This window comes from Drosophila kikkawai, chromosome 3L (genome assembly GCF_030179895.1).
Source record: "Drosophila kikkawai strain 14028-0561.14 chromosome 3L, DkikHiC1v2, whole genome shotgun sequence".
Taxonomy (NCBI): domain Eukaryota; kingdom Metazoa; phylum Arthropoda; class Insecta; order Diptera; family Drosophilidae; genus Drosophila; species Drosophila kikkawai.
The window spans coordinates 16,807,335-16,834,492 of record NC_091730.1 but is presented as its reverse complement, the minus strand read 5'-3'; the positions used below and the strand labels follow the sequence as shown (position 1 = coordinate 16,834,492).

The window sequence follows — 27,158 nt, the reverse complement described above, 5'->3', positions numbered from 1 at the left end:
TGGCAGACTTCCTCTTTTTTTTATAGAGAAAGGGAGAGAGAGCGAGTTAAGTTAGAAGAGGAAACTCCCCGCGTAAACCCCAAAATCGCAACCCTATATAAAATATATACATATAACTCCACTAGGACTCATGCTGCTGTCAGACGATGATTGCGATTGCAATGATGATGCTGCATTGTGTGAGCCCCTCCGACTCCGACTCCGATTCTGATTCCCGGCAAGGATAACGAACTCTGCAAGTCCCGGGGATCAAAAAACCCTCACTCAGTCTACCCTTTTCACGGCATTGAATTTCCCCTTTATTTTTTAGGCCGCCGTCTCGCATTTGTTTTTGTTTTGTCCTCGGCGGAGATTTTTTAGCAGCGGGTTGAACGGTTTTCAGATTTTTTGTTCGCGCAGCTGCTTTCGGGGTTTTACGGTTTTTGTGAATTGCCGTGTAAGTTGATCGCCACTTGATGTGGGAAAACCACTCCAGATTCGACTTTTTCGATCGGAGAGAGAAGTGTAGGTGTTGAAGATCAATTGGGGGACCAGAAATTAGCTTTCTACAGTTGCCAAAAAAGTCTAGAAGGTCCTCAAAGTTATAGAGATTTCACCCATCTATCACTTCTCATCCCTCTTTTTTTATATACACATTTTTTTACTAGACCCAGGAAAGTGGTGTTCAGAAAACCGTAAGTAATTGCCGGGATATCCGTGCAAATATTTTCTATTTTTGCCCTAAAAAACCCTACAGTTTTTAGACGAAAAAAAAATATAGCTAACCCTCCCCTCGTTTGTAATTAAAAAAGCAACAAAAAAAGGACTAGAAAAGAGAAAAGGTTCTCGGGTTCAGAGTGTGCAAAAAAGGCTAGATGAGGAGCGTGATTGTGCAATGATCGGGAAACGAAATCTGAACTTTAATGGCACTCTCTACGCCTTCTCGGGACCATATAGTAGAATTGTTTGATTGAGTGTGCAGCAAATTCAGTATGAGATGAATCGATCCTAGATCCTAGACAAATCTCTTGAGGAGTCCATGCAAATTAGGGGTTGGCTCTCGGTTCTCCTGATCTCTCTGCTCCCAATTCATTTGTCCCTTCTTCAAAGTCTCAAATTAGTTGCGCATCTTGCGTACATTTGTCTGGGTTCCCTGCCTTGTCTTTTTACCTATTCTTTTTAAGGTTGACAAAGGAAAAAGGGACGAAAAAATCCTGTAAAAAAATCTACGCTTCTTAACAAGGCGCCTTTTGGCAAGGAGGGAAGGAAGATCTGTCTTTTTTGTTACCTGGCCCCTGACATTTTCCCATATATCTACAGTATTTCTTACAGTTCATTCACCTTAGCTGAGGCCAAGAGATCATGAGGATGGCTTGGGCGTTGCATCAGCATTGAAGATTAGGTTCAGTCTGTCGGATCAGCGAGGAAATAATGTGTTTCTTAAATTATTATAGAAAGGGTTAAGGGATCTAAGCTGTTAAAATGGATTGTCCATGGGACAGTTGCTGAATTAATTCGTTGTGGAATGATGGGAGAGTAATACTCGGGGCATGGGAAAACTGAATAAAAGTCTAAACTGATCTGTTGATTAATTTAGAAATATTTAAATGTAATGTTCGCCGTGGGATAATATAGTTTCTTAATTATATGTATTTTTAAATTATATATTTTTTAAGGGAAAGAAAGAACTTTGTAATTATAATACAAAATTTTTTCTTTAATGTTTATAAATATTATTTGTAACTTGGAATAATATTCTAGAAAATGTTATAGTAATATATTTCGAAACCCCATTGAAAGCTACTTTTTAATCACTTTAAATTGGCTTTATATATATCACATTTCAGCAACAGATCGTCTTAGTTCTCTAATCCTTTCCTTTCAACACTAATATTATTTAAATTTATTCCAAGCTTCTAGGAGGGAACCCTCTCTCTCTCTCTCTCTCTCTCGATTTTAAATAATATATATATATTATATATATATAATAATATAATAAATAACAAAATGCAAATGAGAAGTAAAATAAAAAAAATAAAACCTCTGACAGACAAGCAAAGGATCAAACAAAAAGCAAGGAACTGCAAACCAAATGTCCTTTGGCAAGAAAGAGAGAGAGCGACCTAAGGAAACAGCAAGGAATCCGGGAAACACACAAAAAAAGCGCGCCAAACGCAGATTTCTCTATAAATAAAAAAAAGAAAAACAAGCGAAACAATGGAAAGAAGGAGACGCAGGAGATCGCAGGAGCGCGGATCACAAAACCGAGTTGTTGGCTGTCTGGGATTATTGGGCAAGGCCACCTTCATGATGACGCTAGAGCGCAGATCATGACGATTGGGATAATGATGATAATGATAATGCCAGCCTGTGTGTTTGCACAATTTGCAGGCACACACGCACACACACACAGAGACGACAATCGAAACAATAGGGAGAGAGGCTGAAGGCAAAGGCAACCCGTTTTTTAAGGGTTCCCAAACCAACAACAGCCCGCCAAGGGGATGAACATCAGCCTCATATCCTCTACTGCCTTGCCCTTCTGCCAAGCCAAATTACGTTTCACCCCTTTGTAAAACTCTAAAAAAAAAAAAAACCTAATATAAAAAAAGAGGCGAGAGCGATCGCTTTGCTTTTTCGCTTTTTTTCGCAGCAGTCGCTGTCAGGCCTCGGAAATTTTAAAAAATTATTTTCGGCGCATTTGGACGGGGAATTAGTCGTGGAAAGTGCGTGGCCGGATAAGCAGCATCGCTCCGAGAACAAAATTCTTTTAAAATTCTTTAAAAACTCTTGAAAGTTCCTTAAGTTTTCTTACAATTTTTTCAAAATCAAGACAAATACTAAGATTTCTTCAAGTTATTTAAACAAGAAAATTAATAAGATAAATTGTGTTGAGATTTCTTTAAAAATTCTACAAGACTTTAAGATACGATAAACTATTTTACAAAAGAACGGGTTTAATTAAAAAAAGTTTCAAAATATTAAAAAATTTATTATTATATTTTTTGTATATTTTCAAGATATTATAAATCCTTTTTTAAACTAAACCAAAATTGCAAAAATTACCATAAATATTGTTGACATTTTTAAACGATTTTATTCGTAAAAAATTAAATTAAATCCAATAAATAAAGCAGTTTTGTGATGAAAATTCAAAATTTGTAAATTTATATATGAATTCCTTTAAAATCAAAATCAAAGAAAATACAACACCAAAGAAAATTACATTAAAATCAATAACCAAGTCAAAATAAAAAAGGAAACTTTCAAAATTCTACTTCAACAACATTTTCATCTTAAAAAAATCTAAAATCTTTCAAAAAGTGCGCGACAAAATTAAATGCAAAATAAAAACGGCTAAAAATTGATGCAAAGCACGTGGTCCTGGTGAATATTTTCGATTTTGCGCATTTAAAACTTTAAAATGTGAAAAGAGAGAAATGCAGAGAGCGAATACGAATCAAAAACCCAAAGCAGACGCCGCGTGGAGAGCGTAAAAAGTGTGAAAAATGCCGACAAAATAAAAAAAGCAAAGGGAAACTCATGAAAATCAAGCTCGCATTTAATTCTGGGCTCTACAAATCATTTGTTTAAAACAAAACGTTGCACAAATAAATTCTACAAAATTGTTAAAAACCAAAATTCAAAAGAAAAGGATGATAAGTTTACCAAAATCTAAAACAAAATTAACAAAAAGCAAAATTGGTGAATCATTTGATTTTTTGGTAAGCTTTTTCGGACGCAAAAATGTACAATAAAATTGGCAGAACCCATTGGATTAACAAAAAACAACTATGTGAAATTGTTTAAACAAATTTAAACTATGCTATTGGAAATAGTTTATATAAATTCTTCAAGAAACTAAGGCTTTTTTTGCTAGATGTGTGCGTGTAGAGACAGCAGACACTTTTCAAAGATGGCCGCTGGGAGTGAGAGCGAGGCGGTGGCGATGGCGGGGGGTGGTTCAGCCCGGCGGGTGTGGGTTGAGGGTGTTAAGGGCTGTTGCTCTTTCTTTTATAGCGAAATAAACCTAATTAAATGGAATTGTTTACTATTTTAAACTGTTAGTTTTCTAGGTTTTTCCTGTATTTTTTTGCTCATATTTAAAGTTTTTTTTAAAACATAAAATCCCAGCAGTTTTACTTGTTTTCAAATAATAAACCCCCAAAGTTTTATTCAGAAATCTTAAATAATATATATTTGACGTTCTTAATTAGCATCTTCAGGCGAGACAATACCCATTTTTTTCTAACTTTTAAAAGGAATTTATAAAAATGTTTAACTTTTTAATCTAGAAATTCAATATGATTGATAGCCCACTAAAAGTAGCACAGAAAAGATTTCCGGATTGGCATTGATGTTTGTTTTTAGTTATGATTTTAAAATTATCATTTTAAATTTCTGGCAACTCATCTAATGGCTACTAACAAGGTTATGTAAACTACGGCTGGCCGAAGTTAGTTTCTTCTCTTCTTTTATAAGATAAAAAATATATCTAAAAAATTGTTTTTAAATCTTTATCAATCAAAACAAAATATTTTAAACATGATACAATATTTTATACCTAATTTTCTTTGATATAAACAAACCGAATATGTATAAATAAAAGTAAATCTAATTCCATTTATTTAGGTTTATTTAAATATATGTAAATTTTCTTTCAAAAGCTATTTTTAGAGTAATGAGATTTCTGAAAAAAAATCCAAATAAATTAAAAGAAATAACACAAGTTTAAGCCTAATAAAAATATAAATCTTATTAAAAAAATTATATTTTTACTCGGGGTTCTTTTCCGAATTGAATATAATTCTTTAGAAAACATCAAATGTTATATATTTATATTATTACTTTAGGTGTGATTGATCAGCCTACAAAACTATTGATATTTTATTTCAAATATTCCTAATTTATAAACTATTGAGAGGTAGCTTTTGGGATATATAAAAAAAAATAATTTTCATTCTTTAAATTGATTTTGAAACATTATAATGGTTTTATCAAAATGAAATAATTATCATTTCATATATTGCCTTATACTTTTATTTTACAAATATTTAAAATAGACTAACATTGCTAAACCTTAAACAACAATAAGAATCATTAAGTACAAATTAACACCAACGATCTTAAAAGAATTTCTTAAAATTTCGTTTTCAGTTTAATAACAAAATGTAGTTTCTGATGCGCCCTAATTTGAAATAATAACATTTTTAGGTTTTTAATAAACTAAAATATACCTTTAACTTGTATTCGAAATAACAAACGCCATTTTGAGCCACCAAAAATGAAAACAAAGAACTAAACTAGAACCCACCCCTGGCAATAGCAGCAAGTAGATCGGCGGAAAAGGCCGGACAGGACAGCCTGTCGACTCACTGACTGACCATGCCAAGCCACAGAATGCCACACACTGAGTGTGTGTGTGATGGGAACAACCCCTAGGAGTGGTATGATATATGTATATAGTTGTGTGCCACCACCAAACATCGCTGCCAGAGCTCAACAATAATCGCATGGAATGGTCAACCGGAATGAATTATGCCGAAAAGCAACAATAACACTTTAGTGGTAGTCAGTCAGGGGAAAAAAAGGAGGGTAATTGCTTTATAGTGTAGTGTGTTGTGCTGCCTGTGTGTGTGTGTGTGAAGAGACCTTGTGCTGGTCAGTAAAGGTAGAAAACTAAACTGGCCAATGGCCAATGGGTAAGGGAACAAAATGGCAAAGTTGAAAAATCATCAGGCTGTTAAGTGCAGAATAGTGCTTGGGAAAACTATTTGAATATTTAAATGTTTCAATGAGTATGAGAAATTCGGGGAACTCACGATTTTAATGTATTTTGGCAAGGTTGATCTTCATTTGCATTGCAATTTCTCTATTTTTGTCATGTTTAAACTTCCATAAAGGCTTAAAATATATCTCAGAGCAATATATTAACTATAGAATAGCCAGTTCTCGCATAAATATTAATAGATAATAACAAAATACCCTCGTTCTGCTATTTTAATAATTTTGTATAAGATTAAACTAAAGTTATATTTGGTACAAAGGGCTTTAAGAAACGAATTTATTGTCTCCAGATTAGCAATGTGTAAGATACTAAAATCTTACCTTACCAATATTACCAATATTCCACTTTGTAGATTATAATTTTAACTTATTACTACAATCTTTTCGAATCTGGACTATAATTCATTTACTTGGATTTAGTTCATAAACATATACATATACAAAAATGTATGTATATAAATGTATATGTACTTCTAGACTTTAATAAGAACATACAAAAACAGTAAACCACAAAATTGCCTTAGCTTCAACTTCAACTATTATTGGTTAAAATAAAAAACCAACAAAGTTAAAAAAAAATAAACGAAAAACGAAACATAGTAGCAAATCTGGAAATTTTTGAATTAAATATGGCAGCTTTAAAGTAAAATGTTTCAAAATTAAATGTTTAATCGTCATTAATAAGTATTGAAAAACTCTCCTGAGAAAAATAAATAGTTTTCCCTAAACAACAAGAATCAGTGCACAGCTAACTTCAATATAACTGCATTAAATTACAACAAAACAAGTAAATTTCTTCATTCTTTCATTTTATATTTCATCTTTAATACATTTAAAAATAACCCAAGTATATAAATAACTTGACCACAAACTTTTTTACCACAACCTCCCTAAAAAATCACAAAAATTCCCCGCTGATTCGAACTTTGGCTCCGATTTCGGATCAAACAAATCTATAAATAGCATTTCCTCGCTTTCCAGCAATTAAGAGCGAGTGTCCGTCACACGTGCGTACACCTGAACTTTGTGAACGAAGTGCTGTCCCCCATAAATTGCCCCTTCCATTCCATCAACGCTGATGACTCCTGCCCTTTTTCCTGGCCACTACTACTGCCAGCGATCAAATTGGAAGCCATGAAAATGCATTTTCCATGTTAGCTGCTATTCAAATTGCTTAATTGCGGCATTAAATATGCAGAAAAGTAGGCAAAAAGAGCGGAAAATATGTGCAGGCAGCTGAACAGGCTGAGAGAAGGTGGGAAGTTCTTCTCCGGCTGACCAAATTGCTCTGCGGCAAGTGTGGAAATATTTCGTATCAACGGACATTATTTCGCTTGACAGTTTTTACCGACAAAACCCCTGGATATCCAGCTCTTGTCCCCGCCCCCGCTTGTCAAAGTGACACCTGAGTTGCCGTCGCACACACACACTCAGCACATCACCATATATACATAAATATCCCTTCTTTTACGTAACAAATCCACGGAAAAGGTTGAAAGTCGAAGTCAGGCAGGCAAAAAGCCACAAGTCCATAGGTAGGCCCATTCCTCTCTATCAGATTTTTCTCTGGAATTTTTTTTTTTACCGATTTAATTGACGAGTGTTGCTGGGCAGGATGTGTCAAGTGCGAAAAGAGCCAAGGTATAACCTTAATAGAATTTCCATTTATGTCCATTAGTCCTTGGTACTCACTCGGCGTTCTTACGGAGTGTATAAAAAATGAATTATGGCATTGCAATTCTCTAGGAGGATTGATGCTTTTCAATTTATATTAAATTAAGGCTGACAATTAATATATTAAAATTCTGCTATGGAAAAATGAGGTTGGGAAAAATGGTTTGAATAATTATATGGGAAAATGTCAATAATGAGGTCTCTGAAATATTTATGTCAATATAAAAAAGTGACTTATAAATCTATAATACACATCAAAATCAATATACAATTAACATCCACATTATTTTTATTAATCCGAAATTTTTGTTAAAAAAAACAGATCCTAATCACAAGAAAAATTAAACAGTAATATTTAAATACTAATAATTACATATTTCCAAAAACTATTCTTTCAAACAAAGTTTTAAATAAATTAATTAAAAAAAAAAACTAACATAAAACACACAAATACTTAAAAATTCACCTAAAAGTGCATGTAATATCTAAAAAGATAATCTTAAACTCAATGAAAACCAACTTCAACACTCCTTAAATAATATTTAAACAATCAAAAATTACATATTTCCAAGAGTTTTTTCTTTGAATAAAATCTTTAAATATATAATCTCATAAACTAACATGAAACACTTACAAATAATGTTTTAAAAATCACTTAAACATGCATGTAATATTTAAAAACCTCACCTTAAACTCAATAAAAATCATATTCAAGATTTACTGCAGCTTAAACATCTCCCAAATAATATTTAATAAATCACTAAAACTATCATGTAAAACTAAAAAAACAGCATCTTAAACTCAATTAAATCCTCTTCAAGTTCTACTTCAACTAAAATCAAATCAAAAATACTAATTTTACAATAAAAACCAACTTCTATTCCCTCAAAACCCCATAATATTCAATAACTTTTCAAAGATTACTTTAACTTTACCTTAATCCTTAAATTATAGCCTAACCCTTGTCTTATTGTCTTAACTTTTCTTCAATCTTATCTACTTATTTCTCTCACACAATTCCAATTAGCCAAAATAACAAATTTCAAACAGCTAAAAGTCTGAATTAAACTTGAACCAAAAACTTGGAGCTCGAATAAGAAAGGTAAACAAGATTTTTCCTAGCAAATCAATTAGAGGAAATTTAGTCCGAAAAGTTGCAGGTTAAATTGTTGAAAATGTTAGCCGTTTTCCCCGAGATCCATCAATGTGCATCCCTTCCGATGGAAGCCAACCACTTGGCACGGAATTACAAATGGCTGAGAGTCTTGGCTGGCTGTCAGTTTGGGTTTCAGTTCTCTGTTTTGCTGTTTGGCTGTTTGCTGTTCTGTGACTTTTTAACCTAATGAATAATAAATTGGCCCAATTGTCACGCAAAAACAATGCCGCGGAAAATAGATGGATAAGGGTTTTTTGGGCATATACCCCACCGAGGAGATGATGTCAGTTCGGTCGTCTGTTAAGTTTCCTTTTCCCCAAATTGTAGACACATTTTCCAGCTTGTTGTTGTGTTTTTCTTTCTCGGTTGGGAAGGAAGTGTCGCCTTCGATAGATTTTGGCATTTGTTACACGGCGCAACTAGCATTCACCTGGGAAATCGTGGCAGGCATCTTGCAATGATTAGCACCTGCTGCCTTTCCTATGCCATTTCCCGTTTTTTGGCGCCCACTTGCATCTCCCCGAGCAAAAGTCAAAAAGTAATTAGCATATTGAAATGTTTGTGAAGGCCTCCGTGTTGCTTTTGAATAATTTAGACAGCATATTTGATGCACTTGCAATCGCTACATTTCCCACTTCTTTGCCATGTTGCGTGTTGCATGTTGCATTTAATATTTAATTGCGAAAAATCTATTGCTTGCGCGAGCAAAAGGGGTTAGATTGGGCGGCTATCTTTCCAATTTAACATGTATATTTGGGCCTTCCTCTGGCTCCTCTTAAAAGCGTGTCAACATCTTGTCAATCACAATTTGCTAAATAAAATGTAAATGTCACACAGAGCTCATGGAAATTTAGTTTGGCAAATGTGTTGATTGTGTTTTAAGTTTGTGGTCGCGAATAATTGAAGAGTGGTGTGGATTTCACTAGATTGATGTGGGATATTCTCTAGGGTAGAGCTCAATCAAAGATAAGAAGTGTGAGAGTTGGGAAAGGAAAAGAAATATTCAAGAAATAGTTTTACAAGGGAAATGCCTAGCCTTTAAAAAATAAATCTCTTTGTGTTTTCCGATTCTGATTTGTTTTTTTAGTCTGCTGGAAGTTTCTTTCATTGAAAATATTACAAATAATTTTTTAATAAATTCCTGCAGTTTAATTTATTTTATTTTTGAATTTTTTAAATACACTCCCAACTAAAATGCTTATTAAAACATATTAGTGTATTAACTATTTTAAATTCCTACTAAAATTTCTTTTATTTAAACTTATAAACAACAAATTAGACTTTAAACTAATCATATAAATTAAATATAAAATATTAATGGATTTAATTTCGATTTAAAGGCTTTTCAGTTTCCCTCCCAAGCTCATAAATATGCATTTATCTCGGTCAGCTAGCTTATGAAAAAACGCTTAAAATAACCCTTAAAAATAACCCTTTTTAACAATTAAAAACTGACTTAATAAGTCTATAATGCTAAATACCATTTACCCCTGTCTTTAGGGGCGTTGCAACTATTTATATTAAACAAAAAGACAAAAAAACTACAAATGAAAATTCAAAATTTTACATAATTTACGCCTGCGCAAAATCAAAACGTTATATTCCGTAGCAACAATAATCGGCTTTAGGACGCTCTCATTGGTCGCCGGTTGACAGGAAGCCGAACGAAGGCCGAGCGCCTGTCGTTTGCATAACACGCATACGCCGCATAGGCTCAAAGGATAAAAGCCGCCGTCAACGAGGGATGTTGCTTCCTTGTTTGGCTTTCGCTCGACTCGCGACAGGACTTCGTTGCACGTCCGGAACTCGTGCGTTCGTGGCTGGTCTGTTTGCCAGGATCACAAGGATACAACGTCAGCGGCTGGACAACCGTATTGCAGTTCCGGTGCGGCTCTCACACCGTGCAGACGTGTTGGCCTCTGCCTAATAACATAATAAGTAAATCCCCTCCAACTTGTGTGTAAATCTCAAAAGTGTAACAATCCTTTGGCTAAATTTTTGGTTTTATATAAGAGTTCCTGGAAATGGACACTTATATAATTTTGATTGTTGCTCAGAAAGCCCTTTATTTATCAGCTGGCTTTCGAGCAATAATTGAAACCAAATAAGTGATCCTGACAACGTTATGAAGTGTGATTTAGTTGTTAAAGGGTAAGTGTTTTCTAAAATAATGTTTATTTGTTAATATAAGTTTAATAATTAAGATAAGAAAGAAGAAAAACATGGTTATAAGTTCAAAACTAAAAAATCGTTGTTAAAAAGAGATTATTAAAATAAAATTATAGAAAAATATCTAGCCTTATTTAAACTAAATCCTGATTATATATACATATATTTGTTTAATTTATTTTAAAACCTATTATTCTACGGAAATCACTAGGTTACTTTTAGACATATATTTTTAATAGTTTTAAAAATGAAGTAATTTCTGAAGTAGAATATTTTATTTTAAATTCAGTTAAATAAAATTAATGGAAAGGTTTTTAAAAATGATGTAATTAACTATTAAATATATATTTTTTTCATTTTATTTATTTTCTCTTTATTGGGAAATGCTTTTAGGGTACTTTTTATTTTAAAATATAACACTAATAATGATAATTATTATTAATTAATCACAGAAATACCATTGAATTCTTTGGGGTGTTAAATTTAATGTCTCATTAATTTATTACTTGTATTACTTTATTAATTTATGTACTTAAATTTACATAATTTCTTATAAATATCTAAACAATTTTATTTTTGAAATGTTTAATATAAAATAAGACCTAATTTATATCAGTTCTTTCTTTTGCATAATTTTCCAACGCGTGAATTTACATCTATTAACATTTAAACATATTATATTTTATCTTAATTTAAAAAATTTAAACAATCTAAGACAATAAAAGTTTAAAGAAAAGGAAGTCAGCACTATTTATTTTATAAATAAAGCATTACCGCATAATCGAAAAGATATCACAATCTAAACAAAAAGACTTTTTTCGCTTGGTTCATTGTGCTCCCAAAAAACATTTCCTATTGCTCTGAACTCGCCCGCATTGACAACAACCAAAGACGACTTCCCCCTTGCAATTAGTCACCAGCAAACCAGAGCGTCGTTGAACTTTGTTCAACAAAAAACAAATTGTCAAACGCACAAAAAGTACCCATAAAAGTACCCACAAATCGAAGCGACCTTCACATTGAATGCGTGTAAGAGTCGTGGAGTGTCAATGCACCTGACAAGCGAACAAGTTTTGTGTTTTGTTATTATTATTTATATTCCGATTCGGTATATTCGCCTGTCAACCGACAGACAATGGCCACAAGCAATAGGTTTTTATAGCCAATTAGCATTTTTAGTGCGAAACTGCCGCGATCAGTGAACTCGATGGGGATGAGATCGGGTTTTCGGTTTTTTAAGGAACCAAAGTCAAGAACTATTACGTATTCTTTAAGCGTGTTTTTGGGTGATCTACTGAACTGAATGCGAACTATGACTATGAATTATTTCTGGTCTGACTTTCAGTTTCAATTCCTTATTTTGGCGGCTTCATAATTATTGAATTAAAAGCTTGCACTTCCACCTGCATCCCAGTAAATGGGAAATTTAAATACGACCTCAGCATTTGCATTGAGTGGTGTGTGTGGGCGTGTGTATTAGCCACGTTTGTCGTAATTTTAAGGGCAATGTTAATGTCAAAGTGGCCGCCGACATTACATTGATTGTCGCGACATTGAATTTCAATTATTAGTTTGGTTTCAATCGCAATTCATATGCTTCGCGGACATCCTCATTTGCATAATAAAAGCCAGCCCAATGATTAGACCAAGTCCAAATCGCTGATGGAAATATGACGCTTAAGGTTATTTTTACAATGTGAGAACCTAATTATGCACAAATGCAGGCAATGACAAAGGTATAATGATAAGGAAAAGTAGGGAAGATTTCAGGGATGTAGTACTGGAAAAGTATTTAAATAATTAAAGATATTTAGGAAATATATTTCTTTCTGTAAATTTAATAGCTCTTCAAGTATAATTCTTCTCCAATTTTACGAGTTTCAGAGTTTATAAAAACAACACAATATATAAATATTAACTAAATAAGCTTCTTACAAGAACAAAACCTTTACATAATAACTAAATAATCTTAAAATAGAAACCCCGCTTAATATTGAAGCTAAAATCCTTACAAAGTTATTGTATAACATCTGTTAAGCAAGCAATTTAACGATTCCGAAACAATATTATATCCCCGTGTGAGTCAACAAACTTCACAGTAAATTCATTCATCTTACAACAATCTCAATAACGCCTTAAGTACGTGTTTATTAATTGCATAAATAAGATACTCGAAATGCGGATAATGGGGCAATAAACTGGGCTGCTACCACACACAATTCAGCATAAGTATTGTCACACCTTTAGGAAAACACTGTATTCAATGTCATGAACTTCGTGTTGGGTCATAAAACGCTAAAACATATACAACTTTATTTTCGGCTTTTTGTTTACCTTTCGGTTTCGCTTTTTTTTTGGCAGCTCCTTAATTCTACAGACGAACCACACCACCAATTGAAATGCCAAAACGTGTGCACATGACACCCACACAAACACAAGCGATGAGACAGTCAGTGCAACGCTGAAAAAAAGCTCCGAGCTTAAGGCAACAGGTGCCATTATGCCCGACTTCCGTCTGTTATCAGGCCAAGAGAGCCAGAGAGCAAAAGGTATGGGAGCTTTCCGGCTAATCCCCGCATAGAACAGCGGACGAAAACAAAAAAAAAATAAGTCAATGGGAACCGAGGCGCCGCTTAGAGACACCTATATATAAATTAATTGGCGCACAGAATATTTGCGGCAGTCCGTTAAATAGTTCCGTGCTTAACGGGTTTTGTTGGTGCTCAGAACAACCTAAAGTTCGTGTGCAAAAGAAAATGTCTAAACTCATATTCGTAGCCGTACTTCTGTGGTTATCAAGATGCGGTTGGGCACAAATAGCTTGTGAGTTAAAAGGGAACTGTGTTTAAAAACTAGAAGTGTTCTAAGTGTTGTGATCTAAGCAATGTTTTATATCAAGAATTTAATGTAATTTATAAAGAATTCTATGGTTCTTGAAAGAGCAAAGAACAGAATACATAAAATTGCATTGTATCTTCTTCAATAAACTATGATATATCATTTGAAGTCCTAATATAAAATCCATTCCAAACTCACCTGAGTAATTATGCCATTCACTGCCATACTCCCACAGTTACCAATCAGCCTTGCACGGTGAGAAATCCCAAGATCGTGGGCGGTAGTGAGGCGGAACGCAATGAAATGCCCTTTATGGTCAGTCTAATGCGTCGTGGTGGTCACTTTTGTGGCGGCACAATTATCTCGGAACGTTGGATCCTTACGGCAGGTCACTGCATCTGCAATGGCCTGCAGCAGTTCATGAAGCCCGCTCAAATCCAGGGAGTTATTGGCTTGCACAGCATCAAGGAGTACCTCAATGGAATTGGCAATGGTCCTGATGCCCTAAGAGTGGACTTTAAGAATATTGTGCCACATCCGAAATATGACTGCAATGATGTTAAGCATGATATAGGTATGTATATATATAATACTCCTGCGAAACTCAGAAAATATCTTTGTGAAAAGTATATCCTGTAAAAACTCCCATTTTTATCTCTTAAGCTATTCTAAGATAGTAAGTGTTATATTTTCCCATAGCCCTACTCGAATTGGTGCAGCCAATCCAATTCAGTGCCCATATTCAGCCCAGCTGCGTGGGATCCGACAAGGGGCACCGCAGCTTGGAGCAGGAATATGGCACCGTGTCCGGTTGGGGCTGGACGCACGAGAACCAAGCGGAAAACGATCGCTCCGATGTTCTGCGCAAGGCCACCGTCAAGATCTGGAACAACGAGGCCTGCGAGAGATCCTATAGGGCGCTGGGCAAGAGCAATACAATTGGAGACACCCAATTGTGTGCGGGCTATGAAAACGGTCAAATTGATTCGTGTTGGGTGAGTATCCAACTGGAGGACAAAGCACAAGTGTTATGTTTTCGGTTTGCTTGTACTTACAGGCGGATTCCGGTGGACCGCTTATGTCCAAGGAACACCATCTGGTGGGTGTGGTGTCCACGGGAATCGGTTGTGCACGTCCAGGATTGCCAGGAATCTATACTCGTGTCAGCAAGTACGTGTCCTGGATGCAGAATGTGATAGCGGGCAGGAAATAGTTGCTCGGCAGCGGGACAATCAATTATTGTGATTCAACTGTGATATTTGTTGCTTTAAGTTAAGTGATTTTGTTAATAAAAGTTTATTATAAACCAAACCTCTGTTTTCTTCCACAACCGCCATTTTACAAACTTATCGATTGGTATGACAATCGATTCTGTTGCGATTCCTTTTTTGGTATTTAGTATTTATTTAGTATTTAATTATAAGTTCTTATTTGAAACAAATATAAAATTTAATTAAATTTAATTTATAAAGAATAAAAAAAAAAAAAATTTTTTAAATTTTGTTTAAATATTTTAACGCAATAATTGACTTCATAAAATATAAAAATTCTTATAAAATATATTAAAATTCTAATATATATTTTTTATATAAATAAATAATATAAATTATGATAAATTAAAAAAATAATAATAATATAATGTAAATAAAATTCTTTTTTACATTTTTATTATTTTATTTTTTGTTTGGTGTGGTAATTTTCTAAAAGTCACATCTGGTCACACAAATGTTGCTAAAAACAAAACGAAAAGCCATAAATGGAGGAATCCGCTCTAACAAAGTAAATATCTTCAATAAAACCCATTAAACCATTTATTTAAACAATATTTAACCAACAGCCAGGCCATTGCGGAGCTAATGCTCGAAATCGAGGGCCAGAAAGCCACAATCAGTAGCCACAAACAAAGCGAGCGCAAAGTCAATCCTCTGGGCAAAGCCAACAAACGCTTTCTGGGTCGCACCATCAACACCGTCATTCGTCATAATAGGCGTGAGAAAGAGCGAACACAGGCGAATTGCCGGCAGAAGCTAAAGGATCTGGATGACATATACGAGAGAAGAAAATCCAACAAATTTTACAACAGAGATGCCAGCAGGAACTCTCGCAGAAGCCGGAGCAGGAGCCGCAGCCACAGTTCTAGTAGAAGCTGCAGTAGGCGTCGTGTTAAGAAGTCCAAAAAGCGACGCAGTAGGAAGAGAAGCAGCAGCCGGAGCAGCAGAAGTCCTAGTCGCAGTCGCAGTCGTTCCCATCGAAGAAAGAAAAACAAAAGGAAGACCAGGAAACATAGAAAACCGCATCACAGGAGCAGGCGCCGCAGCAGCAGCAACAGTCGCGATCGAAACTCTTCACCCAGTGTTGCTAGACCCACCGCCGTTTCTGCACCCTCGGAATTGTACTTGGAACATTCCAAGCAAATGGCTTTGGCCGTGGCCATGGCCTATGGCCAGGTCCTAAAAGCCAACAATCCTGCTGCCAAAGAACGTGAATCTTCACCCATGAGCGATATAGTCAATGAACTCAGGTCCGATGGAGAGGAGGAGAACCCTAATCAAATGGACGCCCTATCCATTTCATCGAGCGACATTGCGGATAATGTGCTTACCATCGATTTAAGCTCAAGCTCAGAATCCGATTCCTCAAAGGGAAGTTCGGACACTGAGTCTGAAGTCGCTTCCAGCTCTGGCAGCTGCATAGCTCTCGATCAAAAGGATAACAACAATAGTGATATAGAGATAATCGAATTGCCAAAGGTACCTGAGGCCGTTAATAAAAAGCAACAGGTGAAGGAAAATTCCGCGCTTGTATCTGTGGACCTGACAGAAGATTAATTAGTTAGGCTTTAATTAGAATAATTATCGTAGCCGAACATCACAGTTTTTCACATACAAGTCATCCTATTATTTTGCTAAACTTTTTTTTTTATATTTAAATTTAAATATCTTGGTATAACAAATATGTTATAAGCTCAACAATTTATTTATTGTTATTTAACCCTTTCAAGACTGATTTAAAGGCTTGTAAAATGGTTATACAAGAAAAATGAAAAAGGAATTGAGATGAAATATACGTTTCGTTTGATTGAATTAAGAGTATTAAATAAACTATGGCCAAAAGTTTGGTTGGAGGCCAGAAATTTCTAAAAATATATATAATTCTTTACAAAACTCCTATGAGAACTAAAAAGCCGCTTGTGCAGGGTATCACGTCAAACTGTTGCTCTCTCTCTGGCCGATTTCTCCCACTCTCGCTCTCTCTCGCCAAACAGCTGATTCTTTATTTACCATTTTCGTTTGAAAACGGCAAGAAAAAGACGTCAATTAGGAGCAACAATTATAAAGTGCAGCAATAATTGTAGTCCCCAGCCAAAAGGATGTTCGGGAGTCTGAAGAAGAAGCTGAGCAGTGCGATCCAGGAGGGACTGGTTATATCGGAGAATCTGCAGCAGCAATATCGCCAGCGTGTCAGTTCCGGGAACGCGGGAAGTAGCCAGGCCAGTGGTGTTACGACCCCCACGTCCACGACTGGTCTGCCGCCGCTGAGTCTCAACGAGAGCCTGTCCTCCAGCAGGAGCAGCAGCCTCTCCCTGAGCACTGCCTTTCAGCTAACGGATGGGATACCAACGCATCTGAATGTGGCAGCGGGCTGCAGTTTGCTGGCCAAATACGAAGATGACTGGCAGCACATCCATGTGGCCAATGAGGAGAATGCAGAGCAGGCAGCCGCGATTGCAGCACAGATCGCTGGAGTCCAGCAGAAGGCCAGCAATCAGCGCAGGGTCGTTAGTGAGCTGAACGCCAGTCTGGCGGGGATTCCCACATTAGTTGCCCAATTACAGGCCAGCACGAAGGTGCTGCAATCCTTGGAGGATATGGGCAAGCAGCTGGAAGTGGAGCTGGAAAAGCTAGAAGATCTGTGCGAGGAGTGCGAGCTGCAGGAGTTCATGCTGGAGCAGCAGTTTCAGCTGTCCCGCCACAAGCAAAAGAAACTCAACGAACTGGAGCAATATCGCCAGAAGGTTGCGTCGCAGCATCAATCCAAGATCCAGGACCAGGAGCAGCGGCTACTAAAACTGCAAAGGGAGCGACAGGCGGTCTTTGACGATGCCTTCCGCAACGATATGGAGGAGTACAAGCAACATGGCCAGCTGACAAGTAATTTCCAATTCAAAGAATCCATTTAAAACCTAGAATTGAAAGCTTTTTCTTTGTTTTTAGAAATTCAAACGAGCGGCAACAAGTTGGCCTTGGAGGAAGTGGTTCTGGAACCCAACGAGGTGGAGGCCAAGGACGCTCTGGAGCAGTTCCTAAACGGCTGATGGCTTCTTGAGGCTTTTAAAGTCGAAAAAGACTCCCATTTTGTGCCTTTCAGTGCAATTTAAAACGTTTACAACGGTCTGGCAACGCCCTGCTGCTGACAGCCTCTGCGTTTTATAAATTTTTTATTACATTATAGCCTACTCGTTTTTATTGTATACAAACTTAAAAATTACATGACCTGTACCTACATACATACATATTTTTTATGAATATATATATTTAAATCGTCAAAATATAATCCGCCATGCTTTCGATTACGCGATGGTAAGTTTGCGCATGTTGGCAACTCTGGTTCCGCAAGAACAACAACAACAACATCTGTGGCGATTAAAAAACATCAATAAAAAAATCTTAATTCCACGCAGCTTACACCTGTCGCAGCTTTTGCTTCATCCCGCTCTACCCCCCAAGTTTCCGTACCCCTTCCTCGGCGAGCTCGAGCTTATGGGAGCAGTTAGATCAGCGCTCAGACCAAAAATCGTCGACATGTCTTCCAAGCAAGCGAAATTCGTCGAGAATACGGTGGCCAGCAACAAGGTGGTTATCTTCAGCAAGACCTACTGTCCCTACTGCACCATGGCCAAGGAGGTGAGAGAGCATGCTGGGCGAGACCTCTAAAGGTCACTTAACATGATTAATCTAATCTATTTGTGGTTGGCAGCCTTTCCGAAAGCTGAACGTGGAGGCGACAATCATAGAGCTGGACGGTAATCCGGAAGGGAATGAGATTCAGGAGGTCCTGGGCGAGATCACGGGCGCCAGGACGGTGCCCCGCGTCTTCATCGATGGCAAATTCATTGGCGGCGGCACAGACATCAAGCGAATGTTTGAAACGGGAGCCTTGCAAAAGTACTTTCAGTGAATGTAGCGATCCTTAAGCATACCCAGCTACTTTTTGTGTATGTACCAAAAAATTAGAGCACATTTTTTTCTAGTTAAATGTTCAAAGTCCTAAAAAACTTATTTGAAAATGCTAAATAAATTCTTTTCAATTGTAAAATAGAGTTTGATTAGAGGAAAACGTAGAACCAATGGAGCCAGGGAAGTAGGTGGAAGGTTAAGGGATTTTAAAAGAAAGAATAATCTTTAAATTTCTTATAATATAAGAGTTTAGTAAGGTAAACTCAAGGCAAGACCAGAATTTATGTAAGAAAGTTGTATATAATTTAATATTATTTCATTAAGCTGAGGAAACAGCTGTTGACCAGAGTTGTCATCTTTAATTTTAACAAAGACAACTGCAGTTTTGTTAGAAAAATGAATAAATAAACTTGGATTTAATTATTTTTATTAAAGCTTAAGTTATTTAAAACTTAGTTAATTTCAGGTAATTATTCAAGAAATGATGAAAGATTTAAACAATTTATTAAATAGAATAGAAATATCGATAACTCGATTAAGAACAGCTGTTTGCTAAGTGTTGCTAATTTTGTTATTATTCCTATAATGTCGGTTTTAGTAAGCGGAGAAGCCTCCGAATCCGATGATGAACTACAGGACAAGCACAAGGTAAAGCTGAATTACTATAACTACGTTTTGCCATAAAACTAAATCTGTTTTCATGACAGATTTTCGCCGCTGAAGTTCCTGGAGAAGCCACAGAGGAGGAGGACGATGACGAGGATATCTATGAGCAGCGCAGAGGCAATCAGGTGAACAGCACCACGGCCTCCATCTACCGAAACAACCTGTTGCAACGGAAACTAAGTACAACTTGGCCTAAACCCTTTATCCGACCTAAATAAATATATTAACCTTTTTTCAGTTGAAAACAACATTGCCATTTGGCGATCTCTCACTGCTTTCACTCGCAGTTTCGTGATGAATGCCTCCAAACAGCTGGTGACCACGGACCAGATGCTCATAAAATCCCAGCTTAATCTGCAGTCTGCACACACCTCCCTGCAGCAGGCCCAAAGGAATGTCCAGGAACTGCAGGCGAGGATGGGGGCCGTGATGACAAGCAGCTTTCTGCCACACATAAACAACGTCGAGAAAGCTGTCTGACTAATCTATCCTTATATTTGTATTTGCCGAGTTAAACGATCAAATTATATGCTAATCTTCAGTATCGGAATTGGGCGCATAGGCCTGACTATTGGGCGACGGCTCCCGAGGGACGTAGGTGTTCTGAAAGCACCGTGAAAATATGGTTCGCATTTTGGTGGGTCGCTCCGGCGACGGAGGTATGGTTTCATCCTCATCGGAGGGCATCTCGGGAGCCGGTGTATCTTCAGAGTTGTAGAAGCACACCTCCGTGCTGGGCGGTACCGTAACCGGTGCTATACTTGCTTCTAAAGCAGCATCTGCGGCGGCCAGCATCAGAGCTTCCTCATCTGCCTCGTCTTCAATCAAAACCACAGTGTCCACTTCCGCTAGGTTTCGTGGCTGCTGCACAGAAGCCTGCTGTGCCTCAGAGTTTCTGAACTGGAAAAGAGGAGTTTCCAAACTACTCTCTAGCGACTGGCTTTCCTCCTGCACTATCCTTTTTCGCTGCACTGCAGCCGGTTCGGGTTGGTTGCTCTTGCGTTTGCTGGCCACACTTGGTCCGGGAGTGCTGCTCTTTCGCTTGCTCGCAGCTTTTGCTGCCGACGCTGCCGCACATCGCACATCTTCATCCTGGGCACTCAAATCCCGTTGACAGTAATCATCCGAGAAGCTCACGTCATCCGGCGACAGCGTGGACATAATAAGCAAGCACTCAATCTCTCCGTGTTTCTTGACTTTCAAAAGAAATGGGCGACCGGCTTCATCGAACTCCAGGTTTAGGGAGGCATTCAGGCACTCGGCGAAGAGGAGAAAGGCGCGAAACTCCTTGATGCAAAAGGTAATGACAGTCTCCTTGGTCACCTGGTACTGGTCAAACTCATTGGGCTTGAGTTTCAGTTGCGTTCGCATAAACTTATCATTCACCCGGGCTCCTTCTATGTAGTTCTTGGCCACCAAGCTGCCAGAGTTTGCCTCCAAGGTAAGCTCCTCCTCGGTGGTGTTGAAATTGTTGGATATGTCCGTGAATAGTTTGTGATCGCCGCGGATTCTAAAAGGATATGAATGTAATATCTTCTAAATTATAGTTACCCAAGACTTACACATTTGGCATCTGGTCTGTGTCGATGTTTGTATTGATGTTTTGATCATCAATGATGGAAATGGTGGCCTCCTTGGTTGTCTCCAGCTTGCAGCGCAGATTCACCTGCAAACTGGTTTGATCGTCCAGTATGTTGAGCTCACAGTACTCCACCTGGAAGGGGGGATTTTCCAATCAATAAAACCGAAAGGTGGAATAGCTGCCCTTAGCCTTACCTCGTTCATATTCCTAAAAACAGCCAAGCAACCCTTCATGGAGATTTTGCAATAGAAACCCGAGTTGGAAGGCGTATCAAAGACCTCAAACATGGAACGCTTGAAGAATATGCTCCCCACAGCCGATTGAGTGGCATTTATGGCCCTCATTTGCAATCCTTGGGGATCGATCTCAATGAACATTTCCTTGCCCACCTTGGACAGGGATTGTACGGCTTTGGCGATGACTGAAAATGAAAGGAATATATTAAAAACTTAGCTCTTTGAGGTTTAATATAGGTTACCCCTTGCATTGCTGCCTTCTAAGGTGTATTTCATTGGCAAATATTAACCACAAAAAGTTGACGGCAACCAGAATTCGCGCTAAATTTGTAAACAAACCGATTAGAGTGACCGACGGGGGAATTAATCGATAACAATTTGGTATTTTTTTATCCCATGAATTTTACATTCAAAGGTTTTTTTTTATTATTTTTTGTATTTTTATTTGTGAAAATCTAATTTGTTTAAGAAAATAGCAATATAAAAAGTGATAATATAAAAATTTGGCAAAATATATTCCCGATCAACTATCGATAGTTTTCCACATTCGGCCTGGTCACACTGAGCACGGCAGGCCGGTCGAACGCCACATCAGTTCTACTTTTAATTAACTATAAAACTGGGTTAAAACCAGCTAAAGCACTGCTGGAAAAGTTTAAAAGCCTCGAGGAGGTTCTTCTTTGTGTTGGCGCAAGCGTTATGTGTTTGGCCAGAATCTCTTAGGAAAACGTAGTGTGCCAAACAACAATGTTACGTGCCGCGGCTTTGTGTGTGTCAGTTCTGGGGCTCCTGGGGCTCCTAGCGGCTCCCTCTTCCGCGGAATCGAGTCAGAGCTATCCGATCACCACACTGATCAATGCCAAATGGACACAGACACCGCTATATCTGGAGGTGGCCGAATATCTGGCCGATGAGCAGGCGGGCCTGTTCTGGGACTACGTACAGGGAGTGACCAAATTGGACACGGCATTGAATGAATACGGTTTGTGTTTTCCCCTCCAAAATATACATATTCTTTATATAGACAGTTTCCCCTTGCAGATACCGAATCCCAGCAGTATAATGCCGCCTTGGAGCTGGTCAAAAGCCATGTAAGTTCTCCCCAGTTACCGCTGCTCAAGTTGGTCGTGTCCATGCACAGCCTGACGCCTAGGATTCAGACCCACTTCCAACTGGCCGAGGAACTACGCAGCGGTGGCTCCTGCCAGAGCTACACTTTTGTCCAGGTGGGCACCGAATTGGCCTGCAGTTTCAATGAGTTGCAGAAAAAGTTGGAATTGCCGCTGGCCAAGGAGAGTTTGGATGCGCCGGTGATAACCTACAGCTTCGATCACATCTTCCCGGGCAGTGAGAACAATACAAGGACCGTGGTCTTGTATGGTGACCTGGGCAGCTCTCAGTTCCGCATCTACCACAAGTTGCTGGAGAAGGAAGCCAACAACGGTAAGATTCGATATATTCTGCGTCATCAGTTGGCCAAAAAGGAAACCAGACCGGTGCGTCTTTCTGGCTATGGCGTGGAACTCCACCTAAAGTCCACGGAATACAAGAGCCAAGATGATGCTCCTAAGCCCGAGGCGGGCGGATCTTCTGACGAGGATTTGGCCAATGAATCAGATGTTCAAGGTTTCGATTTTAAAATGCTAAAGCAAAAGCATCCTACGCTGAAGAGAGCCCTGGATCAGCTGCGTCAGAGACTCCTGCAGGGCAACGATGAGATTGCCCAGCTGAAAGCCTGGGAATTCCAAGATCTGGGTCTTCAGGCAGCCGCTGCCGTGGCCGAAATTCAAGGCGATGAAACCCTACAAATTCTGCAATACACTGCACACAATTTCCCCATGTTGGCCAGGACTTTGTTGGCCCACAAAGTGACGGATGCCCTGAGGGCGGAGGTCAAGCACAACACCGAAGCGTTTGGCCGAAGCTTGAATGTGGCTCCACCAGATGGTGCTCTGTTCATCAATGGACTCTTCTTTGACGCTGACACCATGGATCTGTACTCCCTAATTGAGACACTGCGCTCGGAAATGCGCGTCCTGGAAAGCCTGCACAGCAATAATGTGAGGGGTAAGCTGGCCAGCTCTCTGCTGGCCTTGGATCTCACTGCATCCAGCAAAAAGGAGTTTGCCATTGACATCCGCGACACGGCAGTGCAGTGGGTCAATGATATCGAGAACGATGCTCAGTACCGTCGTTGGCCATCATCTGTGATGGATCTCCTGCGGCCCACCTTTCCCGGCATGCTAAGGAACATCCGTAAGAATGTTTTCAACTTGGTGTTGGTGGTCGATGCCCTGCAGCCGACAGCCAGGAGCGTGATTAAGCTATCCGAATCCTTTGTGATTCATCAAGCTCCCATTCGCTTGGGCTTGGTCTTTGATGCGAGGGAGGCCAGTGAGGATAATCGAGAGGATTATATAGCCATCAGTTGTGCCTTTAACTATGTGAGTCAGAAGAAGGATGCCCGAGCTGCCTTGAGTTTTCTCACAGACATCTATGCCTCCGTTGGCGAGACAAAGGTGGTTACGAAGAAGGATATAGTGAAGCAGCTGTCCAAGGAGTTTACCACTCTCAGTGCCAGCAAGGCAGAGGAGTTCCTAGAGGAGGATGGCACCTATGATTATGGCCGAGAATTGGCCGCCGAGTTTATTCAACGTTTGGGCTTCTCCGACAACAAGGGACAGCCGCAGGCCCTGCTCAATGGCGTGCCCATGGCCAGCAACCTTGTGACCGCCGACAGTGACTTTGAGGAGGCCATTTTCACCGAGATTATGAGTCATACCAGCAACCTGCAAAAGGCCGTATACAAAGGTGAAATGACGGACAGCGATGTGGCCATTGATTATCTGATGAATCAGCCCCATGTTATGCCCAGATTGAATCAGAGGATTCTCAGCCAGGAGGATGTGAGATACTTGGATATTAATGGCGTGGCCTACAAAAACCTGGGCAATGTTGGTGCCTTGAATCGTTTGTCCAATCGGGACATGACCGCCACTTTGATGGAAAATCTCAAGTATTTCGGTGGCAAAAAGTCTACAGAGGTTATTGGTGGCTCCTCCCTTCAGTTTCTTACAATTTGGGTTTTCGCTGACTTGGATACGGAGCAGGGACGTTCTCTGCTTACCCACGCTTTGGAGTATGTTCAGAGCAGCGAGAGTGTCCGCCTGGCTTTTATTCCAAATACCGAAAGTGCCTCATCCCAGTCTGATAAGAAGAACCTCAATCGTTTGGCCTGGGCTGCTGTGCAGAGCCTGCCAGAGCCCAGTCAAGCCACTGAGCTGGTACTCAAGTGGCTAAAGAAGCCCAAGGAGAAGATTGAGATACCTGCCCAGCTGGAGGATATTCTGGGTTCCACGGAGCTTCATCTGAAGATGTTGAGAGTGTACTCGCAGCGGGTTTTGGGTCTTACCAAGTCCCAGCGTTTGGTCATAGGCAATGGACGCCTGTATGGTCCCCTGGCTGCAGAGGAGACCTTTGATAGCGCTGATTTTGCTTTGTTGGCCCGTTTTAGTTCCCTACAATATGGCGATAAAGTGCGTCAAGTGCTCAAGGAGTCGGCTCAGGATGTTCGCGAAGAATTCACCAGCGACACCCTGCTCAAGCTATACGCTAGCCTGCTTCCTCGTCAAACTAAAACACGTTTCAAGTTACCCACAGACCTGAGATCAGATCACTCGGTGGTGAAGCTGCCTCCCAAGCAAGAGAAACTCCCCCACTTTGATATAGCAGCTGTCCTGGATCCCGCTTCGCGAGCAGCTCAAAAGCTTACACCTATTCTTATACTGCTCCGCCAGGTTTTGAACTGCCAACTGAATCTTTACCTCATACCAGTGCCCCAGCATAGCGATATGCCTGTGAAGAATTTCTACAGATATGTGGTGGAGCCTGAAATTCAATTTGAGTCTACTGGCAGCCGCTCGGAGGGACCTTTGGCCAAGTTCAGTGGTTTACCCGCCAATCCTTTGCTCACCCAACAGCTGCAGGTTCCCGAAAACTGGCTGGTGGAGGCAGTGAGAGCCGTCTACGATTTGGATAACATCAAGCTTACAGATATTGGTGGACCCGTGCACAGCGAATTCGATTTGGAGTACTTGCTGTTGGAGGGACATTGCTTTGATGCTGCCAGTGGAGCTCCTCCTAGAGGATTGCAGTTGGTTTTGGGCACTCAGAGCCAACCCATTTTGGTGGACACCATTGTCATGGCCAATTTGGGTTACTTCCAGCTGAAGGCTAATCCCGGAGCTTGGTCTTTGCGTCTTCGCGAAGGGAAATCCTCAGATATCTATGGAATAAGTCACATTGAAGGCACCAATACGCATCACACGGCTGGATCGTCGGAAGTTCAGGTTCTTATCACATCCCTGCAGTCCCATGTCATCAAGTTGAGGGTTGCCAAGAAGCCGGGCATGCAGCAGGCGGAACTCCTTGCCGATGACAATGAACAGGCGCCACAATCGGGCATTTGGAACAGCATTGCCAGCAGCTTTGGCGGAAGCAATGGTAACCAGGTGGTCACAGATGAGGATACGGAAACCATTAATATTTTCTCCGTGGCTTCGGGACATTTGTACGAACGCTTGCTCCGGATTATGATGGTGTCACTGCTGGAGCACACCAAGTCCCCGGTGAAGTTTTGGTTCTTAAAGAACTACCTCTCGCCTCAGTTCACTGACTTCCTGCCGCACATGGCCAGCGAGTATAACTTCCAGTACGAGTTGGTCCAGTACAAGTGGCCACGTTGGCTCCATCAGCAGACCGAGAAACAACGAACCATTTGGGGCTACAAGATTCTCTTCTTGGACGTGCTCTTCCCGCTGAATGTGAGGAAAATCATTTTCGTGGATGCCGATGCCATTGTGCGAACTGATATCAAGGAGCTGTATGACCTGGATCTTGGAGGAGCACCCTATGCCTATACGCCGTTCTGTGATTCGCGCAAGGAGATGGAGGGCTTCCGGTTCTGGAAGCAGGGATACTGGAGGAGTCATCTGATGGGCCGGCGTTATCACATTTCCGCCTTGTATGTGGTGGACTTGAAGAGGTTTAGGAAAATTGCTGCTGGCGACAGGCTGAGAGGTCAATACCAGGCTCTTAGCCAGGATCCCAACAGCTTGTCCAATTTGGATCAGGATTTGCCCAACAATATGATCCACCAAGTGGCCATCAAGTCACTGCCCGACGATTGGCTCTGGTGTCAGACGTGGTGCAGCGACACCTCCTTCAAGACTGCCAAGGTGATCGATCTGTGCAATAATCCGCAGACCAAGGAGGCCAAGCTGACGGCCGCCCAGAGGATTGTGCCCGAGTGGAAGGACTACGATGGTGAGCTGAAGTCGTTGATGGCTCGCATCGAGGATCATGAGAATTCGCATGGCGGTAGGGACACCGTCGAAGATGATTCATTAGAGCAAGATCCCCTGGAGGTCACTACGGTGAGGCCATCCCATGAGCCCAAACACGGCGAGCTGTGATCTACGCGCGTAGTTAAATCAAACGAGTTTTAGTGAATTTAAGTCCGGATATCAACAGAACTTGATTACTACTTAGCTAAGACCCCCCATACCCGACACATATTTGTACATTTTAATTAGAAACTACTCACAAAAAAGCGACTCACTAACGAAGTCTGAAAATTGTCTATTTGAAACTCTATTTCGTTTTCTTGTCTTGCATTCCAAGTGCTCTATGGCCACTAATTGAATTAAGCTGAAAATATGTAAAATGTCATAAAGCAGAATGCGACTTTAAGTTAAAAGTTCTTTGAAATGTATTAAAAGCTGTGGAGAAAATAGTAATTAAAAATGAATATTGGAAATATTTATGGGGGAGGAGGTAGCCGGAAATAAATAGTTTTTAAGCTAGAAAACAAAATGGGGTTTTTTAGGTTATTA

The 27,158-nt window shown here is 39.5% G+C and overlaps 8 protein-coding genes across 8 annotated transcripts in view; 6 read left to right on the top strand and 2 right to left on the bottom strand.

Moving 5' to 3' along the window:
• Indy (I'm not dead yet) overlaps positions 1–13,843 on the bottom strand; it is a 35,316-nt gene extending 21,473 nt beyond the window's left edge. Inside the window, exon 1 of the mRNA XM_017182141.2 lies at positions 13,802–13,843. Within this exon, the coding sequence (XP_017037630.1) occupies positions 13,802–13,828 (27 nt within the window). The 5' untranslated portion in view covers positions 13,829–13,843. The remainder of the gene's footprint in view (positions 1–13,801) is intronic.
• Positions 13,829–14,834, top strand: LOC108085517 (trypsin 3A1; the record flags this gene model as incomplete). Its single annotated transcript, XM_017182145.2, has 3 exons — positions 13,829–14,177; positions 14,303–14,598; positions 14,661–14,834. Coding segments are annotated over 3 exons (801 nt in total), but the record flags the coding sequence as incomplete, so codon positions are not given.
• A 458-nt stretch (positions 14,835–15,292) lies between these two features.
• On the top strand, positions 15,293–16,686 carry LOC108085503 (serine/arginine-rich splicing factor 4). The gene is made up of 2 exons (XM_017182123.3): positions 15,293–15,382; positions 15,441–16,686. Exons 1-2 carry the CDS (start codon positions 15,360–15,362, stop codon positions 16,429–16,431), a joined length of 1,014 nt encoding a protein of 337 aa, XP_017037612.1. The 5' UTR covers positions 15,293–15,359; the 3' UTR covers positions 16,432–16,686.
• Positions 16,687–16,878: 192 nt separating this feature from the next.
• On the top strand, positions 16,879–18,110 carry Dysb (dystrobrevin binding protein dysbindin). Its single transcript, XM_017182158.3, has 2 exons — positions 16,879–17,754; positions 17,818–18,110. Exons 1-2 carry the CDS (start codon positions 16,974–16,976, stop codon positions 17,916–17,918), a joined length of 882 nt encoding a protein of 293 aa, XP_017037647.1. The 5' UTR covers positions 16,879–16,973; the 3' UTR covers positions 17,919–18,110.
• On the top strand, positions 18,056–18,919 carry Grx1 (Glutaredoxin 1). Its single transcript, XM_017182159.2, has 3 exons — positions 18,056–18,183; positions 18,285–18,507; positions 18,581–18,919. The coding sequence occupies exons 1-3, from the start codon at positions 18,164–18,166 to the stop codon at positions 18,779–18,781; spliced, it is 444 nt and encodes a 147-aa protein (XP_017037648.2). The 5' UTR covers positions 18,056–18,163; the 3' UTR covers positions 18,782–18,919.
• A 391-nt stretch (positions 18,920–19,310) lies between these two features.
• Positions 19,311–19,996, top strand: Blos3 (Biogenesis of lysosome-related organelles complex 1, subunit 3). Its single transcript, XM_017182110.3, has 3 exons — positions 19,311–19,428; positions 19,488–19,626; positions 19,685–19,996. Exons 1-3 carry the CDS (start codon positions 19,366–19,368, stop codon positions 19,924–19,926), a joined length of 444 nt encoding a protein of 147 aa, XP_017037599.1. The 5' UTR covers positions 19,311–19,365; the 3' UTR covers positions 19,927–19,996.
• Rad9 (cell cycle checkpoint control protein Rad9) lies at positions 19,928–21,628 on the bottom strand. The gene is made up of 4 exons (XM_017182109.2): positions 21,507–21,628; positions 21,223–21,449; positions 21,009–21,160; positions 19,928–20,956 (listed from the first exon to the last, which is right to left on the bottom strand). Exons 1-4 carry the CDS (start codon positions 21,538–21,540, stop codon positions 19,978–19,980), a joined length of 1,392 nt encoding a protein of 463 aa, XP_017037598.1. The 5' UTR covers positions 21,541–21,628; the 3' UTR covers positions 19,928–19,977.
• A 193-nt stretch (positions 21,629–21,821) lies between these two features.
• On the top strand, positions 21,822–27,073 carry Uggt (UDP-glucose-glycoprotein glucosyltransferase). Its single transcript, XM_017182150.3, has 2 exons — positions 21,822–22,246; positions 22,306–27,073. The coding sequence occupies exons 1-2, from the start codon at positions 22,012–22,014 to the stop codon at positions 26,736–26,738; spliced, it is 4,668 nt and encodes a 1,555-aa protein (XP_017037639.1). The 5' UTR covers positions 21,822–22,011; the 3' UTR covers positions 26,739–27,073.
• The last annotated feature ends 85 nt before the right edge of the window (positions 27,074–27,158 follow it).